General features: G+C 48.9%; 1 protein-coding gene across 7 annotated transcripts in view; it reads left to right on the top strand.

Moving 5' to 3' along the window:
• Nucleotides 1-5,475: 5,475 nt before the first annotated feature.
• SCAMP4 (secretory carrier membrane protein 4) overlaps nt 5,476-18,380 on the top strand; it is a 32,230-nt gene continuing 19,325 nt past the window's right edge. For 2 of the 7 annotated variants that reach the window (XM_064469892.1, XM_064469887.1), the window contains exons 1-5: nt 5,547-5,616; nt 10,823-10,893; nt 11,315-11,374; nt 14,208-14,336; nt 18,024-18,180. In XM_064469892.1, the coding sequence (XP_064325962.1) occupies nt 11,368-11,374; nt 14,208-14,336; nt 18,024-18,180 (293 nt within the window). In that variant the 5' untranslated portion in view covers nt 5,547-5,616; nt 10,823-10,893; nt 11,315-11,367. Of the gene's footprint in view, nt 5,617-8,997; nt 9,380-10,822; nt 10,894-11,314; nt 11,375-14,207; nt 14,337-18,023; nt 18,181-18,380 lie in introns of those variants that run through there. The other 5 variants (XM_064469889.1, XM_064469891.1, XM_064469890.1 and 2 more) reach the window with 5 other exon arrangements.

Genomic DNA, 18,380 nt, shown 5'->3' with positions numbered 1-18,380 from the left:
TGCATTGAAAGGGAGGGCAAGGGTGTGCCAACCCCCCCGCGGCACCTCTGCTGGCTGTAGCCTCTGCTTGGGGCTCGCCTGAACGTGCTGGGCTGCGGTGGCTGTGCCAAGTTCACGCGTGCTCCCTCTGTGCTACCAAGAGCAGCAGCTTGGCAGAGCGAGGCATCGAGCTTGTAGGGAAAGGGCGAACGAAAAAGCCCAGGTCCAAATTTCCAACCTAAACCATTCTATGAAATGCCTGAAAAAGGGAGATTTCCCCTCTCCCCTGCGCTGGAGCTGCATATGGCCAGTGGAGGGCATGCATGGGAGTCCCAAGACCCCCAACTCGCCTCGATGCCCCGTCCTTGGCATCTCGGAGATGTTTCCATCCCACCGGCCAAGAGAAGTTCTACTGCCTTCCTTTCAAACAGACCTCGGCAGCAGTTCCCTTGAGCAGGGCGACCTCAGGTACAAGGGATTGCTCTTTTCCAGATGAAGATTAATTTTGTGTGTGTTTGTTTGCTCTGGCAGTTTAGCTGAGTGTGCATTTCCACCTCCAGAACCCTCACTCTGTGTATAAAAATGGATAAAAAATATATATAATATATATTCTTGTGAATGTTGGTGCAAAAAGAGAAAAATATATAAAGTTTCAGTCAGTTTTATGTTATTTTTATCTATATGAATGAAAGGAAGAAATGGAAAACATTATTTTCCATTTACCACCCTTCACACACACCTACCTGTAGATACCGACAGGTTTTATGGAAATGTTTTACTTTTTAGATTTAGGAACATGCTTCTGTTCTCATTGAATGTTCTGTCTTGTAAGATTGTAATTTCTATTTTTTTAAAGAAAAGAAAATAACTAAATAAAATTTCCTCTTTCAGACCAGTCAGCTAGGAAGGGAGGGCAGGGGAGGGAGAGATGTTTATTTAAGGACAAAAGTGTTGTCTGAATTTTTCATGACATTAAATAAAAAGTAATATAATGTATGGACGAAAATCTTTTATTGAGGTGTATTCCATAGGTATATAGATGCACATTGCACAGAATTTACAGGGAGAAAAATAAAGTCTGTTTTACAAGGTAAAAAAAACCAACAATGTTGGAAACAGTGACTGTGATTCCAAATTTTAGTGAATGTTGAGACTGGAAGCAAAGTCCTCAAAGTCACGGAAAAACCTTTTATTTTTTTCAGCAGGCTCAGGGCCAAGCCGTACCAGAAGCCCTGATCCAGTGCATGATTTGGACACAAGGCTAGGTTTTAGATGTTGTACAGTATTACCGAGTAACTTAAAGCGAGGTGCACACCGGGAAGGGTCACAAGATCTGGGAAACTGTTCAAGCACTACCGAGGCAAGGACAGTGACTGCACCTGGCTGTACTGGGGACACGTTTCAGGGCAGGGCGTACATGGATTCATTTTCAGACAGTACCTAGTCCTAGGAGGGAAGGAAGGGAGATACATGCTCTAGATCCAAGGACTCGGATCCAAGGACTCCTCTCCATCAGGGTGCAGTCGGTTCAAGGGTGTCACTGGGCATCAAGTGTGCAAATCTCATCCTCACTTCCCCCTTCCCCTGAAAATCTCACCTGGGTGCGCGCTCCCTGCTCTCTGCAGAAATCCAGAGCGGTTGAACTATCTGGGAGCTGTGGAGCAGAGTGAAATAACGTAAAGGGATCCTTGTCCCAGCAGGGTCGGTAAATCCCAGGGTCTCGCCTCACTGGCTGCCCAACCGCTACCGCTCTGCTGTCCCCAGGAGGCAGCACTCGTTCTCCTTCATGGTTCCCACCCACAGAGTTTCTATATTGCAGGATAAAACCTGGCTGCTACCGAGAGCTGGGAACAGCCAGAAACACGGCATGGCAGACATGGGGAAGGATTATCATCCTGTTTGGAGAGGGAAGGAGCGGAGCTGGGGTGGCCGGGAGTGCAGGGAACTGCTGTGTCCAGCGCGGAGCACGCAGGGACCAGCCGGAGCTGTGGCATGACACGGGCATAGCAGTCCATGGCCCTGCCAAGCTGCTGCATGCTGGCACTTTTATTTGGTTTTCATTTTTAAAAAGATGTCTTTTTCCACAAAAATAATGTTTTTCTTTTTTTTTTAATAAATAAATTGAAGCATGGGAAAGCCATTTAAAAAGTCCTTGCAAAAAGCTACTATTTAAACAAAGCATGTTTACGAAAAATGGCCTTTTAGTTCCAGTGAGATGCTGGGAATTGGCAAGAGGAGTGATAACTTCTGCAGTCCGTGGGAGCCAGCAAGGACGAGTTCAAGAGGCCTCTGGAAGCTCAAACACCTTCAGCAAGAGGCTCGGGCAGTCCTGAGCGTGTCTGTCCCATGCGGAGCACAGCGAGGACAGGAGCTGCTGGTACAAGGGTGACCTGGGTGCCCGGTGTCCCCAACCCTGAGCTCTGGTGGCACATCCCGCCTTCCCCCAGTAAGCACTCCCTCTCTTACTGGTGGCCTCATGTCTCCAGTAGCACTGGATTTACTGGAGCGGAGTGACCTCTACTGGTTTACAGCTAAAATATTCCTCCATGTCTGTGATGTTTCCCGATCGATGGAGACAGGAGGCCTGATCCTCCCCTCCCCCAAAATATTCACCCAGCTGGCAAATACTGCAGCCAGTGGCACGGCCTGTGCCTGCTTTGGGGAGCAATCCCTGGCAAAGCCAGGCAGCCCGCCTAGAGCTGGGGCCAAACACAAGCAATGAGCCCCAAAACCTGTATTTTAGGAAAACTTTGCAGACTAGGGGTGCAATGCCTCAGCATTTGCTCAGCTAAGTGCTAGAGTGAGGAGCCTGAATCACACAGCCTGGAGCTGGGAGTGCTGTGTTTGCAGAAACCACAGCCCCAGGGCTTGTAAATATTTTTGAAGTAGGATAAGGTTTATATATGGCCAACTTAACAGCATTTACATAGAGCTGGTACCTTGAAAGTGGATTGGTGCCTACGTTAAGGAGCTATAGAACCAAGCAAAAGTGTATAAATCCAGAAGGCATATAAATCCAGCTGTCAGCATGGCTGGGTAGGGGCTTCCCAGAACACCACTGTCAGCACAAAGATTTCAGAGTGATCGGTCTGTTCAACCCTCATGACCCTGTTTTGCTGAACTGCAGAAGGTGGTAAGTCACACAAGCACCAGGCACCAGCTCCATTGTTGCTGCTGCTAATTTTCTCATTCAGAAGTTAAATCAGCATTTAATGACAGATGTTAGAATCATAGAATCATTAAGGTTGGAAAAGACCTCTAAGATCATCAAGTCCAACTGCCAAACCAACACCCCCATGTCTCCTAAACCATGGCCCAAAGTGCCATGTCTACACATCTTTTAAATGCCCCCAGGGATGGTGACTCCCCCACCTCTCCGGGCAGCCTTTTCCAATGCCTGACCACTCTGAGTAATGAAATTTTCCCTATTATCCAATCTAATCCTCCCCTGACGCAGCTTGAGGCCGTTCCCTCTCGCCCTGTCCCTGGTGACTTGGGAGCAGAGACCAGCCCCCCCCTCACTCCAGCCCCTCTCAGGCAGCTGCAGAGAGCGAGAAGGGCTCCCCTCAGCCTCCTCTTCTCCAGGCTAACCCCCCCAGCTCCCTCAGCCGCCCCCCAGCACACTTGTGCTCCAGACCCTGCCCCAGCTCCATTGCCCTTCTCTGGACACGCTCCAGCCCCTCAAGGTCCTTCTTGTCCCGAGGGTCCCAAAACTGAACCCAGGATTCAATGTGCGGCCTCACCAGTGCCGAGCACAGGGGCACTGTACTGTAAACAACAATCTCCTCAGTGTCCACATAGTCCTGGGTCCCCAACCCAGCTATCACCTATTGACTATTGTAATTAATTCAGCAACTAAAACTGGGCGATGCGCTGAGGGCCTGAGCTGACAGCTGAATGCTGTAACACTCTTTGGAGATGGAGCCCGGGGGTGCCTCCAAAGTAGCTCTGGTGCCAGAGTGTCCTCTGCAGGGTGCTGCCAGGAGGGGCACGGCACAAACCCCCTGTCCCAAACTCGCTCTGTTTATCTAAAAAAGAAAACAGTACCAGCAGTGTTGAGGCACGTGGCCTGTGCAGGCTGGCAGCACCTGTGAGGGGTGCGGGCACCTCAGTGCTGGGGATTTTAAGAGTTACAAGTGGGTCAGGGCAATGGGGACCCAGGTCCATGCAGGGCCGAGCCTCTCCTCGGCCATGGCCACAGTATAGTAACAATACATCTGGACTACTGTGTTCAGTTCTGGGCCCCCCGGTTCAAGAAGGACAGGGAACTGCTGGAGCAAGCCCAGCAGAGTGAAACCAAGATGATCAGGGGACTGTAGCATCTCTCCGAGGAAAGGCTGACACCTGGGTTTGTTCAGCCTGGAGAAGAGAAGGCTGAGGGGGGATCTCATCAATGCTTATAAATATCTGAAGGGTGGGTGTCAGGAGGATGGGGCCGGACTCTTTTCAGTGGTGCCCAATGACAGGCCAAGGGGCACAAGCTGGAACATGGGAAGTTCCACCTGAACATGAGGACAAACCCCTTCCCTGTGCGGGTGCCAGAGCAGGGGCACAGGCTGCCCAGAGAGGCTGTGGGGTCCCTTCCCTGGAGACATTCAAACCCCACCTGGATGTGGCCCTGTGCCCCTGCTCTGGGTGTGCCTGCTCAAGCAGGGGTGGGACGGGATGATCTCCAGAGGTCCCTTCCAACCCCTGCCATTCTGTGATTCTGTAATACAAAGCTGCTGGAGAGTGTCCAGAGGAGGGCCACAGAGTTGGGGAAGGGTTTAGAGGGGAAACTGTATGGGGAGCGGCTGAAGTCACTGGTTTGTTCAGCCTGGAGCAGAGGAGGCTGAGGGCAGCCCTCATGGCGCTCTGCAGCTCCCTCCTGAGGGGAGGAGGAGGGGCAGGTGCTGATCTCTTCTTTCTGGTGACCAACGCCAGGCCCCGAGGGAATGGCAGGGAGATGTGCCAGGGGAGGGTTAGGCTGGGTATTAGGAGAAGGTTCTTCCCCCAGAGGGTGGTGGAGCCCTGGAACAGGCTCCCCAGGGAGGCATCACGGCACCAAGGCTGGCGATATTCCAGAAGCACTTGGACAAGGCCCTCAGAGCCATGGTGTGAATTTGGGGCTGTCCTGTGCAGGGACAGGAGCTGGGCTTGATGATCCTTGTGGGTCCCTTCCAACTCAGGGCATTCCATGATTCTATGGCACCACCGCTGATGCTGCTCCACCCCTCAGGGGCCATCCACACACTCATGTACCCGTTTGGTGAACGGGCTATGACAAACCCACCCCCTCGGGGCGGCAAAGACTCCCCAGCGGGGACGGGGACACGGCCCCACGCCCTACACCCCCTGACAATTCTGTCCCTCCCGGTCGCCGTAGCCCTCTCCGCCGCGCCTCCGCCCGCGCCCGCGCCCGCAGCCGGCTGGCACCTCACATGACCAGCGATGGGGTGTCGCGGGCCACGCTGGGAATTGTAGTCCGCCCTGCTGGGAGCGCGGCCGCGGCGGTCGTTGTGGGGACTCTGTTTCCCAGCGCGCCCCGCGGCGGGCCCGGGGGGCGGGGCTCCGGCGCTGCGCCTTGAGGTGGGCACGGTGAGCGGCGGGACCGGGCTGGAGCGGCGGGGCAGCCTCGGGGGAAGGAGCGGCGGGGAGGTGGGGGTCGGGACGGAGCGCGGGCAGCCTCGGGCAGCGGCGGTGCGGCGGCCCCGGCCCCGGGCTTGGGGGTGCGGGGGTACCGGGGTACCTCTGTGGCGGGGTGTGGCAGTGGGGGGTGCCCGGGGAGGGGGTGACGGGGCAACCCTGGGGACAAGAGCGGCGGGGTGACGGGGCAGGCGTGTCGGGGGGGGTCCGTGCTTGGGGGAGCCTTGGGGACAGATCTGGGGGGGGCGGCTGCGGGGGAGGGATCGGGGGCAGCCCCGGCGGAGAGCGGCGAGGGGTACCCTGGCCCCCACGGAGCAGGGCGGCGGGTGTGTGGAGGCTGCTCCTGTCCCCCCGAGGGCTGCGGGTGCCCCGGCCGTGCTCGCCGTGCTCCCCTGCGGGTCCCCCGGCTGCCTGGGGTGCCTCTGCCAGTGCCGGGTCTCCCAGGGGAGCTCCAGGATCCCCAGGGGGGTGAGGCTGGTGCGCTCGGGGCAGGGTGGGCGCAGGCCGGCTGCGCAGCTCCTGCCGGGGAGGTTCATGTAAGTGACTCTCCCGGAACTGTGAGGAGCAAGGATGGAGCTGTTTGACGTGTGTGGTTTGGGTAACAGCTCTTTCGCATACTGCCCTTGATAGGGATGGCACATGGACATTGTAATTTTATTTCCCCCTCTTTGTCTTAGGATTTTAGTGGGCATAGTTAATGCTTGAGAAAGTCTTATCTGACCCAGTGATTAAGAGAGCATTAGTTTAGAAATTAAGCAGGTAATTGACAGATTAATTTATCTGCTTTTTAGTGTTATTCTGGCCCAGTTAATGTCATTACTGCTGTCTGCAGCCTAGGTCCTCTACATGAGGCCAGTCCAAGTAGGTGACAAGTGGTGGAATAGACTCGTGCCCTGAACACATGTGTTTCTATGCTTTCTGTCTTTCTCTTGAGTCTTCTGCAGTTCTGACCCTGAGTGGCTGAGCTCACACTGAAGTTAACATTTGTCTGCTGTGGGTTCTGTAGTACCTAAATTAAGGCTTCTGCCCATCAGCTGAGGCAGTAAGTATGGCTGTGTAAACAGACTGGGAGAGACCTGAGGGGAATTCCTTCCAGTTGTGCTTTCTCACCAGCTCCAGGATGGGAGACAAGGGGGAGAGGGGGCAGCAAAATGCCCTGTACAGCCTGGCATCCCCAAGAGGCTCTGGTAACTTGGAGCTGTCAGTCGGACTGACACGGGAGGAGCCTTACCCTTGCTAACTTTATTGTTCCCTGTGCATTTTCTCAGCAGCCCAGTGCTGCCATAAACAGTTTCCCCATTCTCACTGGTCGTGCTGGGCAGCTTTTGGAATTGCTTTTCTGGCTGGTTTTGTCACCTCATCTAATTTGAAGCACGGTGCTGTAAACATTGCGCTGGTGTCACTAGAGGGGCAGTGTCACACTCTGCGAGGGCTGGCAGTGCGCAGTGGGGAGAGGAAACACTATCAAATACAAACTGCATCAGCTATACGAAGTCTAGGTTCGTAAAGCCGAGCCAAGCATTTTGGTGCCTTGCAGAGTGGCCTCTGCTGCTTTGGACTCTCTGGGAAGTTCCTCATAAGAGTTTGGCATCTGAATGAGGCTCAGAACCATCCTTTTCTCTTAAAACCAGTGCAGAGTCACCACTTTCTTTTTAAATGCAACTGGAGAGGCATACAAGCAAGGCATTTGCTTGTCTTGGGAAGACTGGAGGCCACATTGATTCCCTGCTGAGTCTGGTGGTTTAGCTCCAAGTCTCCCAGATCCCTGTGGGGTGCCCTTGCTTTAGGCCATTTGCTCTTCCGAAATGTCTGGGGTCTGCTGGCTTGCAGTGTGAAGTGACTTCCGAAAGCCTGGGCTCTGGCGATAGGACTCCCTGGAGGAGTGAGCTTGAACCATTTTTAGGAGAACTGTATTGTGCCCAGGTCTTCTCATTCCCCTTGTGCTCTAATCATTAAATTGTTGTCTTATGAGGGAGTGTTGGCAAGTTCTGCTGTTGTGTACGGATCCTGCCTCTCACTTTGCTTTTGGCAAAGTACTCTAGATTAGACCCTTGAGTATAGATCTGCGTAGAAGCTCTTATCCTCGCTACAGTCATCATGTTAGAATGAAAATAGGATATTTTCTGTACTGCTATCATAAAGCAAGACTTCAGAGGCTGGTGGATTTTGCTGGATGGAAAGCTTAGGGTGTCAGGCTCTTCTGGGTTTGGATGGGATGTCTGCAGATGGCACGGGAGGAACCAGTGTCCTGTGAATCTGGTCTTGGGGGGCTTGCCTCAGGTCACCATGTGGGTTTATGGCAAAGCAGGAATGAGTTTAGCTCTCCCATCTCCCTGTCACCACTCCTCTTTTGGCCTGTCCTTTATTCATTTCCCCTACTGCCCTTCTCTCTTTTTGGAGAAAGAAGTAGTGAGAAGTAACTGAAACTTTAAAAAGTATTTACTGTAATATAGGCAGAATAAACAAGGGGATTAAATAGTAACATTCATGCCGTCATATAACATGCCTCAAGCAGATTGCTGCTGGTTTTCCTTCAGAGAATTTTCCCTGATCTGAGATGGTGAAACGTATTTCACACTAAAGTCACATTCAAAATAATCATGTTATTGTCTGCCTAGAAAAACAGCTTGCATACGTGTCTTGGTTTAAAAGGAAAATACCATATCTTAAAATGACAGAGGGCATTTTTACCTTTGAAGCACTGGTGAAGAAAAGCTCCCAGTGTCTCCCGTGGGCTCTTGTTAGTCATGTGTGTTGGACTGTAAACTTTGGAGTTATTCATTGACCGCGGATGAGCAAAGTGGAAAAAGGAAGTTCACTTCACACCATGGTTTCCTTAATGTGTGTGTTTTTTTCCTCCCTCCGCAAAGAGTGGATTATATATGAAGAAATCTCTGCAGTGAGATGCAGGATGTTGGGTTTTGTCTGTTCCCAGCTCAGCTGAAAACATTCTGGTGAATAGAGAGCTTATTTATATGTGGTGTTGTCTTGCACAAATTCATGTGTGGTTGGATGATACCTGTTTATCTGTATTTGCTGCAAATCTATTTCCTTATGCCAGGATCTCACAACTGGAGCTCAACTGGAGGATTGTTAGGCTGCACAGTGAAATTTTCCCCCTAAAGGAGTCTTGGACACCGGCCATCTGAGCTGAGTGGCATCATCTCTTATTAGGCACAAGATTTTTCCCTGACTGTATGTCTGAGGCCTGTTATCCCAAGACCCTGCAATTAAGAGTTTGCAGAAATCCTGCCCAAATTAAGTGGTGAGCTGGGGAGGTATGAAAACAGCGACTCCTGTGCAAGTATATCTCAGAGCACTGAGTAAAAATGTCATTGTGTTGGATCCTTGAGTCTGAGTTCATGCCCGCAAAAGGCTTGAGCTTGTTGCTGTAGGTGTCCATGGGGGAAAGCTCCCTTTGCTTTCACCGGGAGCCAGGCTGGAGTCTCGGTGCAGCTGAACCAGTGGAAGGTCAATACATTTCAGGAACTGATTGTTCAGGGTAAAACTTGGTTGTATGCGCTTGTCCTTGCAGAAAAAATATTCTTAGTGCTGCTTTGTGGTTCCAAAACACATCTTTCTGTAGGGAATTTATAGTTGTTGTCCCAGGAACTTCTGTGAGATTAGTCATAAAAGCAAAGGTTGCTGAAGAGAGGAACATTCAGTAATTTCTGTTGTAGCTTCTTTACATGATAATGTACTCTGTCTTCAAAGCATCAAACTGTGGCTGAGATTTATGAGGAGATAAGCAAGTGAATGTCAACAACTGGGCAAGGTAAGGGAGTGGATCACTGCAATGCTGCTTTCTCTGTTTTTTTAATCTATTTATTTGAGTTAAAGCCACTCAACAGCACCACAGTTGTCTCCTCGAGAAGGGAGGGCACAGGAGAGCTACTGTTTGGTCGTGGTGCCCCCGTCAAGCCAGGAATGTGTCCCTTGGTCTTTCCTTCTGGTCCCTTTTCCGGTGGATAGGCTGATGCCTCCCACAGCTCTGCAGCTGTGAGACATTGGTACTGAAGTACATGAACTAAATAATCCTCTTCTGAAGAAGGACCTTACTCATTTGCTTATCATTCTTTTCTCTTAGTGTGTTAGCGAAACTGGTGTTCATGTGTCATTTGTTCTTCCCCCAAAATTTACAGATCTCAGCTGGGAACAGCTGCAGATGGGTGGGGTGAAGTTTTAATTGTATTCTTCACTGTCTTCATACTTTATTTTCTATTCACACATTGAAAAAAGGCAAAGCAAAATGCTTCCATTTCTAAATCATAAGTTATAAAACACTTGTCAGATGCTGGGTAATGTCTGTATTGTGGGAAAGCCCAGAGGCTTCACTTGTGTGAGCCTTTAATGAGGGAGTCCCAGCCCTAAGCAGCTCACAACTGACATAGCTTTCCTGTCCACACTCTGTTGCTTTCTTTAGACTGGTACAAGCAAAATAGTACATTCTCATCTGTGTAGATGTAGGTAAGCTTGTATGTAACTGCATCTCTACGTATAGGAGGAATAAACTGCCTGTACAGGTCCCACTTCTTACCAAAGTGCTGTCAGCTCTACAAAGCTGTGCTAGAGTAGCTCAATTAAAAAGAAAAGTAAAACGCAACCTGAACGAAATAATTGTGCCAGTGTAAACTCTGCACCCTCCAGACCATACGCAGGGCACGCAGGAGGAAAGTACAGAGGTGCAGAAAAGGGAAACAAGCTGCTGTAAATCCTTTGCATACAACGCAGCTATTCTGACCTCAGTGCTGCGGCTGCTGTCGGTGCCGGCAGCAGCATGTGATGTGTGTTGTGTCTTTGTAGGGGCAGTTTTTAGTCTGGACTTCCTTCGTTCTTGATACCTCTTGTCAGACCATGCAGTGCTGGTTTAGAGGGTGGTTTTGTGGTACTCTTGTGTTTCCATTCTGGGATTTGCAGGTGGGGGCACACAGTGTTTTTATCCTTAACGAAGAAGGGGTAGAGTCAAAGCTCAGCACAGACCTCGCTGCAGTTTTCATCTGTGCGATTGGTTCTGCCAAAATCATCAACACGGCTGACGCAGAGTAAACTTTGCAGGATTTGATTCTTCCAGCATTACCGTCATGTTCAATGGCGATAACAGGAAGAATGAATCTGTATTTTAAGAAGGGTTGTGCAGAATTATTAAAATAATGAGGGATGCTGGGGTTTGTAACAGCAGTTTACTTGCCAGCTAACAGTGATTATCTGTTTGTTTCAGCAGTTGGGAAGGTCCACAGAGAGCCGGGAGCCAACAAATCATCTCAACACCTAAACAAGGCATTAAGTCTGGTGAGCTCGTACAGATTTCTCTTCCGATGTATGTGCTTTGCTGGGTCCCAACCAGAGCTGTCTGTCTCAGCTTGTTGTCTGGCTGCAGCTGGAAGGTACACATGTTCTGGCAGCAGCTCTCTGTGTATCCTCAACCTTTGCCAGGTGCCACTAAGAGCACGTTTGTTGCTGAATAATACGAGCCTTAAAAGTGGCTGGCAGTGGGATGCTGCCAGGTGGAGCTTCACGTGTACAAGGAGAAATTGTGATCCTTTCTGTAAGGTTCCAGTGTGCCTCCTGTGGGCAATTGGAGATGAATAGTTTGTAGTGGGAACCCCAGGCTCGCAGTCTGTCAAGCGCTACTGGAGACGCTCCTGATTCCAGGAGATTCTGTGGGTGCTGGTTAGTGACATGTGCTGACCTGATTTTCTTTCTCCAATAGAACTGTTGCTATCTATCTGTCTGAAACTTCTGGAAGGAACACTCCTATTAGAAATGGCAGGTAAGAGCACTTCAAAGTATGGCAATGTAGGGAGAAGGGCTTCGGATAATGTTTTTCAGTATGCTGTGATGGCTGTAATGCATCAGGTGTGCGACAAGCCTCCCTTCCTGAGATCTTACTGATCCCTAAAGCTCTTCAGCTACTTCTCTTTTTCCCGCCTTGGTCACATTCACTGTTTATGCTGTATCCAATGTACATTTGCCAGCTGAGGTTACTGTTCCAGCAATAAACGCTCAGGTATCGCTTGTTAGAAAGTTTTATGAGGATGGAATTTATTCACAAAAAATTACGTGAGAATAATTTCTTCCTTAGAGAGGCTAAACAACTTTCCACAGCGTTCCTAGCTGTGCTATTGATATTAATACATCTTAATTTTACTTGCAGTGAAATTAGTAACAAAATTCTTCCCAACTTTTTTAAATTAAGAGAAAGTCTGGGGCTTGTGTGCAGCTGCTGCTCATTGGTAATACGGTTTGGTTTTTGAAAGCACGGGTTGTGCTTGCTGATCTAATGTGTTGATCCTAGCCTTGATGGGAGCGCTGTAGCACCCCACGCTATGCAGTCAGCTTGAAAGGGGATATTTTTGTTTTATTTGTTTTGTCTATTCTTCAGAGTAACCCAGAACAGTTGAAAACTACAGGGTCTCTGGGTGGGGAGAAAGTGGCCATTGGGCTGCTTTGCAGCTGGGCAGCAAGAGAGAGGAGGTGCAGTCCCGATCTTTGTGTACCTAACAAACAATTGTGGAAGGTCTTGGAATATTTTGTGAGCTTGAAAAATGACAAACTGCTGCAGCTGGCGCCCAGCAGGCCAGTTGGGTTGGCCCCACCATTTGGAGTTCTGCACTAGAGGCTGGCAGGAGCTCTACTGCCCGTGACAGATCTGTACTGTAGGAGAGAAAAAAGGGAAGAGAGCAGAACCAAATAAGTAGCTGCAGCTTCAGCTGTTGAAGAGGGACAGAACAAAATTTTCTGCATCCCTCAAAAAAAAAAAAAAAGATTCTTAGAGAATGTGCTTTTACTGTGGTCGGTTAATCTTGGTCTTATTGACTTCCCCAGAGAACTGTCTCTTTAGCTTTAAAAAGCTGTGCCCCTTTCCTTTCCTTTGATCCAGCATTGTTCTGTCCCTTTGTAGGCTGCTGGGACAGACTGTCCAGGAGAAAGGCCATTAGGTGTTCATAGCAAACAAAAAATTGTTGCCAAGAAGTCCAAATTACTATGAACTTTGAAAGCAGCCATGGTATTTCAGCACTATGTGTGGTGGGGTCAGCAGTAGGTGTTAGCCAGTAACTAATACCAGCTTTAGAGGGTATCAGAATTAATGTAAAATGCATTTAGAGATGGGTGAGGAGGGGCAGAAGACTTAATGTTTGTTTTTATAAAGAAGAGTCTACTGAGAAGTCGAGTTGGGCTGGTGACTTCAGACATTATTCCATATTTAATTCTGACATACTCACACTGGGTGTTATCCTCACCATATTTTCTGCATGAAAATATGCCTTTTCTTTCATGAAGTAAAGCCTTTCTTTCCTAAAGCATGGCTTACAGCTTCAGACTCTTCCCTGCAAACCTTCAGATGATGCTAAGAAGCTGCTACTGCAAAATGTCTTCTCGCAGGGAGATAATGGCAAGAGAAGGGTAACTCTTGTGCTGACAGTTCTTGTTCAGACATTTCCTCTCGTCTTCTGTGCCATTTGGAGGTTTTCCCAGGACATTCTTCATCTCTTCCTCTGGTTGTTTTTAATTGTTTACTGGGGCTGAAGTGGACTAGAGACAATTAGTCACAACGCCCTGGAATCAAACTTTAATCAGCACTGGAAGGCAAGAGCAAACATTCTCAAACATGTAGAAACACATGTTCAGGCACACGATATACACACAGATCTGTGCATCTGTTTAGAAGCTGACAGCAGCTTAAGTGCAGAGGATTTAGGCATTTAATGACTCAGTTTTAAAACATAGTGTCTTCCCAAGGTAAGGTTTTCTTCACCATATTGCTTTTGCCAGCATTTGCTGATTTATTGTCTCTGAATGCACAGCTTTTTTTATTTTTTCTTTTTTTTTTTTTTGCTGGGATTTAACCTCACAGGGAAAACTTGATTTTCAAAGTAAAAGGGGTATGTTCATGAGCCTTGTCACAAAATCATCCCTGACATCTGGCTTGCCTTCCCTGAACTGGATATCTGCAAACTAAATTCCAGATGGAGAGAAACCTTTCCAAAGGCACCCTTCCTTACTGTCACAGGGACATAGCTACTACAGGTCCTGAGGCCTGATCCACGTGCCAGCAAGCCCACCTACTCAGAGCTGGTGCCTGAAGGTGGATCTGCTTGGCTGGACAGTCGTCAGCCTTTCCTCTTGCTTTGGTGTTCTGAGAGGTTGTAACTAAAATCCTCTGTGCAGCCTGTTTCCCCCAGATGTTGCTGGCCTCTCTGCCCTTCCTGGGAAACCTCATCCTGGAGCTTATTTTAAGGTTGTTTTTTTGGTCTTGCAGCGCCTTTTGCACAACTTTACACTGACATGTAAAGGTATCAAATCCATGTGTTGCTTATTAGCTCATTTCTATGCCTCGCTCTAAGCCTTGCGTGTGCTAATTTAAATATCGCGTCCGCTGCTGAAGGAGAATGAGATGTTTGGCGTCCAGGGTAAGGATGAACGCACTGCAGGGAGTAACGTGAAGGTCCAGAGCAGGTGATAGTTTTCTCTTTTGATTCCTGTGAGTCCCCTTGACCTAGGTGCCCTTGGCTGTGTATTGGGAAGGTGTGGAGGATATTATGCTTGCTCAGCTGTATGAGAACGTTTCTGCGTTCAGCTAACATCTGTGGTTTGTGTTGCAGAAAAGGTGAATAACTTCCCGCCACTCCCCACGTTTATCCCTCTGGAACCGTGTTTCTACCAGAATTTTGCTGATGAAATTCCCATCGGTTATCAGTCTCTGGTGAAGAGGATCTACCACGTATGGATCTGTAAGTTGAATAAGAAACCTGTGCTGGGAGGACGTGTGTGTGTAGTGAAAAAACCGTAGATCTTAATGACTTAAATGCTTTAAAGTTTCGACTGCAATTAGTTGATGAGGAAAAAAGGATTCATCTTGGAATACTGTAATATAACTTATAACCAAATTTTAAGCTGCTGTGCTTTGAGTCTTTGCCGCAGAGCTGCTGTTGAACAAAGGAGAGAGTATCAGTGCTAGAAAAGTCTATTAGTAAATTTGGGGACAAAAAAAGACGACCATATTTGATACCTTTATTAACATCAAGTGATGTTTTACTCACCAAAATAGCCATCTTAAAGTAATTCCCAGTTCACCTAAACTAAGATGAATAGGAGAACTTTAGGCAAGAAAATAAACGTGGCTCATTTGCTTCCTCCCTGTCTCCCCACCTCACTTTAGGAAGGCTAAAATTCCCCCTTGTTTGTGCCATCCCCAGATTTCCCCTCCCAATCGAAGCAGTTTTTCTAGCCAGGTGCTGTTTCTTCCTTAGCTCTCCATAACCTGCAAGACATCCCCCGTCCTGCTGGAGAAGGGCACTGATCCTCTCGGTCACAGCTGGTGATGTGCTGATATTCTGTACGAACAGACCTCCTGGCTCTGGGCTTGTGTTGTCTGGCTTAGACATTCAAAAGCCAGCAACAAAAATTGACCATTCTTCTCCAAGGAATGAAATAGGCTGAAAAATGGTGTGGCAGGCCTAGAGAACCACAGGGAGTGCTTTGGAAGATAAAAAATCTTTTTGCCTTGCTTATCTTTTTTCCCCAAATGCTTGTCATCCTATTTACCCTTCTCACTGAAGGAAAGCTTGTTTTCTGCCAGATACGCGTTTGGTGGCATGGCTTTTATTCTGGATGCATAGGATGTGTGTATGAGAGAGATTTGTGTGCATAAATAATAGCATAATCTATCACTCCATTGTTCTTTTGTTATTTAGAGATGCTGAAATGAGCTCTGTAATTTTCTTGCCTGAAGAAACTGCTTGTCCCTTCAGACTAACTGGCTAAATGTTGCATGCTGTAAAGCTGCCTTTGACTGAAGCTCTTCCTAAACAAAGCGCCCCTCAGTCAAGTTAATGGCATGCTGGAAAGGTGCCAGCCATTTGGGCAACTAGTCTAGGCATGGCTGAGGAGACCTGGCATTTACACCAGAAGTTTTAAATGTCTGTCTGCAACACACTTTCTTTTGGCGTCTCCCCGACTTTTGGGGATGGGATGGAGAGAGACACACGTGGAGGGAAGACGGTAAACAAGAAAAGGCCAACTCTAAAAATAGAAACATAAAAGTTGCTGCTAGAAGGTTGAATGCTCATTACTTTAATTTGATGTGAAGATTTTGTTAAGGTGGATGGTGATTTGGGGAAACCTGTACCAGAGCTCCCACTACTGGAGAGCCAACTCCTACCTGCTGCTCAGGGAGAACCAGAAGTTCCTTAAAACTTTATAGGTGCTCTTGACTTTGGGGTTTTTTTATTTTACTAAGTGACTTCTGGAGAATAAATAATTTCTGAAAACAGAAATTTGGAGAAGTACAGCTAATTACTGTATAAATGCAATTTAAATAATTCAAATTCTTTCTTCCCCCCAATATTAAGATACATTGAAACCATTGCATATAAAGCCTTGTTGTTAGCCGCTCAGAAGAATTTTCTTTGTAGTAAAACAATCTTTTATTTTAACTCACATGTAACTTGGGTGTCAGAAGCAGCAGCTGGGTTCGGACGCTTTCCACGCTAGATTCTCCCAACTGTGTTGTCAATATTATTTTACGACCACAAAACTTTGTAGTTGTTTAGCAGCCCCTGGGCTGTGTGAAGGCAGGTGGGTCTGTGCCAAGAGGAGGAACGAGAAGAGTTGGAAGGAGAGGCCAGACTGGTGTCAGGCATCAGAGGACCAAGCTGGTGATGTGCAGGTGAAGCAAGGAACGGGCAGGGCATGTTCACTTACCACGAGTGAAGAGAAATTCAGGGATTTACTTTTAACTGAATAAATGGGGCCAGGGTCCAAAGTGTTACTGTGAGCTCATCATCAGGCAGTACTGAAGGGTCTTTTGTGTTTGGACCCTCTGCCTCCTCATTTATCTTCATCTGTGCTAATTGAGACGAGTTAATGCAAAGTTTGAGTTACCACCTGTTTTTCCAAAATAGAAGCTTGTAATTGGGCTAAGCCTCTTCAACACTGGCAGAGCCTGGGGAGATGCAAGACAGCTGCAGGGAGACCCTGGAGTATTGAGGGGAGCGTGTGGAGGACTTGGGGTGCATCAAGCCCTGCATTGCAGCTGGGCAAGGGAGGGGATTGTCCCGCTCTGCTCCACGCTGGTGCGGCCTCACCTCGAGTGCTGTGGGCAGTGTTGGGCGCCACAGGACATTAAGGGTATAAAGCTACTAGAGAGTGTCCAGAGGAGGGCCACAGAGTTGGGGAAGGGTTTAGAGGGGAAACTGTACGAGGAGTGGCTGAAGTCCCTTGGTTTGTTCAGCCTGGAGCAGAGGAGGCTGAGGGCAGCCCTCATGGCGCTCTGCAGCTCCCTCCCAAGGGGAGGAGGAGGGGCAGGCGCTGATCTCTCCTCTCTGGTGACCGACACCAGGCCCCGAGGGAATGGCAGGGAGATGTGCCAGGGGAGGGTTAGGCTGGGTATTAGGAGAAGGTTCTTCCCCCAGAGGGTGGTGGAGCCCTGGAACAGGCTCCCCAGGGAGGCATCACGGCACCAAGGCTGGCGATATTCCAGAAGCACTTGGACAAGGCCCTCAGAGCCATGGTGTGAATTTGGGGCTGTCCTGTGCAGGGACAGGAGCTGGGCTTGATGATCCTTGTGGGTCCCTTCCAACTCAGGATATTTTGTAATTCTATGATTTAGGATAGCGGGGAGCCCCTGGTGTGGGGACCAAGCTCAGCTGGTGAAAGCTGGGAAGTATGCAAGTCCCCCTTTGTGGTGACGTTGAGCTTCAGGGAAAGGGGGGAGCAGCATCACTTCATGCGCATCTACTTAGCACAGCACTGGTGTGCTCTGGCGGCCGTTTTCAACTGTTCCTTTTTATCCAAGCGTCAGGAACAGGGATGTGAAAAGGCCTTTAAGCCACCCCTGTGGTCACGTGTTCTCAGCTTGATTGGAGTTTGCTTATCCACTCGCTCGAGGCAGCACTTATAAACCCTGAAGCTAACTTCCAAGCTTCCTCAGAGGCCCAGGGAAGCAGAGGGAGAGCCCGCAAGGCACTGTGCTGGCTCTGTAATAGCTCCTGAGCCAGCCTCAGTGAGCATGGAGACCAAAGTCATATTGAGGCTGGGTGCAGGGCAGTGTTTTACACCCCTCTCCTCTCATAAAGGGGTTTTGCTACAAATGGGAGTTGACCCTTGCTCGTAATTCATAATAATGCTGACCTGAGTATTGGTCGCGCTGGTTGCGACCCAGTTCTCCATCCTTTGGCGGTTCCCAAAAGAGTTTCCTCACCCCTCTGCTGCAGCACTCCCTCTGGAGATGGATGTGTCTGTGCTGCCGGCTCCTGGGGTCACGCAGGGACCTGCCACTCGCTTGGAGCAGCTGCATTATTGGGCTTGAGTTTCCCACTGCAGCGTGGACCCTTTCTGTTTTAATTCCGGATGTTTCCTTTTTGCATGAAGCCATGAAACTGCACAACCTCATGGTCTTTCCTCTGCCCTCTTTACAGTTTACTGCATCACGCTAGTGGTGAATATAATTGCATGCCTGGCATGGTGGATTGGGGGAGGCTATGGCGTCAATTTTGGTTTGGCCATCCTCTGGCTTATCCTCTTCAGTCCCTGCAGCTACGTCTGCTGGTTCCGACCTGCGTACAAAGCCTTTCGGTAAGTAGAAGCCCGTGAGGCGGTTTTGTTTCTGTTTCCTTTGGGAGACAGATGTGTTTTTACTGGGGAGTGCTCCTCTAGAGATCTCTCTCTCTGGGAAAAAGATTAAGGACTTGATGTCTGAATGTCTTTTTTACTTTTGAAGTGAAAAAGAATGTGGCTACTTCTAAATACTAGATGTAGGACCGAGGGTCACCTGC

The sequence above is a fragment of the Phalacrocorax carbo genome, chromosome 19, assembly GCF_963921805.1.
Source record: "Phalacrocorax carbo chromosome 19, bPhaCar2.1, whole genome shotgun sequence".
NCBI lineage: Eukaryota > Metazoa > Chordata > Aves > Suliformes > Phalacrocoracidae > Phalacrocorax > Phalacrocorax carbo.
Note: the sequence above shows the minus strand (reverse complement) of the source record. Positions and strands in the feature narration are given on the sequence as shown.